The sequence below is a fragment of the Ambystoma mexicanum genome, chromosome 8 (assembly GCF_040938575.1).
Source record: "Ambystoma mexicanum isolate Mex_15411 chromosome 8, UKY_AmexF1_1, whole genome shotgun sequence".
Classification (NCBI taxonomy): Eukaryota; Metazoa; Chordata; class Amphibia; order Caudata; family Ambystomatidae; genus Ambystoma; species Ambystoma mexicanum.
The window spans coordinates 40,252,580-40,254,383 of NC_090929.1; the positions used below are offsets into that span (position 1 = coordinate 40,252,580).

Below are 1,804 nucleotides of genomic sequence, written 5' to 3' on the forward strand. Positions count from 1 at the left end.
CCCCGAACACTTCGGCATGTGCCGCCCACGGATCGGAACTCCACTGTCATGCGCCACCTCCCGTGGACGTTATGGTCCAGGGTGCTGCTTGGGGGCCACCATTGCAGCGTTCCACCACGTTTTTCGAACGTCGCTGTAGCAGTCTAGTGTTTCCTTCACTGCGAGCCGGGAAGCTTATCAGCCATGCCCCCCCGGCACACACTGCGTTGCAACCCGCTTGGTCAGCTCCCTGACTGTTTTCTTTCCTTTTTCCTCTCTCTCCTCTGCCGCCCCTTGGGCCGCTTCTTGCCTTCCCGTTCCTCTCGTTATTCTTTCCTTCTTCCTCCTGCTCCCTTCCTCTCTTCGGTTTGCCTCCTTTCTCCGGCTCCCTTCCGGTTCTTTCTCCGTACTGTTGACTCTCACAGGCCGTCATTATCGGCTACCTCACGGTTCCTTTGGAGCCTACCTTCCACCCGGAATCCTTACGACGGACCTCCGCTGCTGCTGCTGCTGCTGTACTACTTCTGGGTTTTTTTGTGCCGGCTGGCTTTTTCCCCAGTTTGTCCCTCTCGGAAGAGGGTCCGCAGGTAGTGCTATTCACAGCAGTACACTGTGGCTTCCTTTCGTGAGAAAGACACTTTCTCAGAAAAAAAAGAAAGGAGAAAGAAGGAGAAGGATTATTGTGCTAGAAGACCACAAATATCATCCATTCAAGACCAATCTTCAGGTGAGGAGGAGGAAAAGGGAGAAAGGTTAAGGGTGGAGATTGAACATTCTCAGAGGGCTGACAGTTTGCAACGCCCAGTGGTCAGGATGGCGACGCCTGAATAATTGCAAGAGATGGTGGCCGCTGTTCAAAACCTCTCAGCAGAGGTTCGAAATTTATCCATGGAAGTGCAAACCTTAAGGACTGAAAATAACATGTTAAAACAACTGGTTTCTAATCGTAAACCAAAACCAGTGGACTTGCCTCCCATGGCACTCCCATCAGGGAAATATGACGGGGCTTCAAAGAAGCTCAAGGAATTCTTGGAAGCTTGTAGTATCCATTTTGCCTTTAGACCTCATACATTCCTCACCGGTCATACCCGGGTGGGATTCATGATTTCCAACATGTCGGGTAATGCCCTGGCCTGGGCCACTCCACTTGTGTTGGGAACAGACCCTATACTGCAAGACTACAAGGCTTTTGTAGGCCGACTAAAACAAGAGTTTGAGAGGCCTGAAATTTCGTTTTCTGCAGGCGAAGACCTGTTAGACATACGTCAAGGCCACACTGATGTGCACACCTATCTTACCACGTTCAAACGCTTAGCCACAGAAGCTGGTTGGCAGGAGCAGACCCAATAGGTCATCTTCAGAAGAGGATTGCGGGAAGATTTTAAAGATGAGTTAGCCCGATTTCCCTGGCCTGCATCCTTTCCAGAATTGACAACCTCAGCTTTACAAACTGAACATCGACTCTACGAACGCCGAATAGAAAGGCGACGGAATAGGAATACTACCTTTCCCGCCCAAATTCCTCCTCCTCCAGTTGCAGCATCGGCACGATCAGAAGAACCTATGCAGATTGGAACCACACGTTCGTCCTTAACTCCAGAGGAAAGAAAGCGAAGAAGAGACTTGGGGTTATGCGCCTATTGTGGATCAGACCAACATCAAATAAAGAATTGCTTCGAGATTCCTTCACGACGAGCGGGAAAAGAGAACCCTCGGTCCTAGGAGGGACGGGAATCCGAGGGGAAGTAACCAGTCCCTATGTGTCATTATCAGTGGGTCCAGTGAATCCACAGGAATATTCGAGACTAATGGTACTCAAGGTACA

The 1,804-nt window shown here is 50.3% G+C and overlaps 1 protein-coding gene across 1 annotated transcript; it reads left to right on the forward strand.

Moving 5' to 3' along the window:
* The first annotated feature begins 819 nt into the window (after positions 1-819).
* LOC138471421 (protein LDOC1-like) lies at positions 820-1,329 on the forward strand. The gene has a single exon (XM_069609058.1). It carries the CDS (start codon positions 820-822, stop codon positions 1,327-1,329), a length of 510 nt encoding a protein of 169 aa, XP_069465159.1.
* The last annotated feature ends 475 nt before the right edge of the window (positions 1,330-1,804 follow it).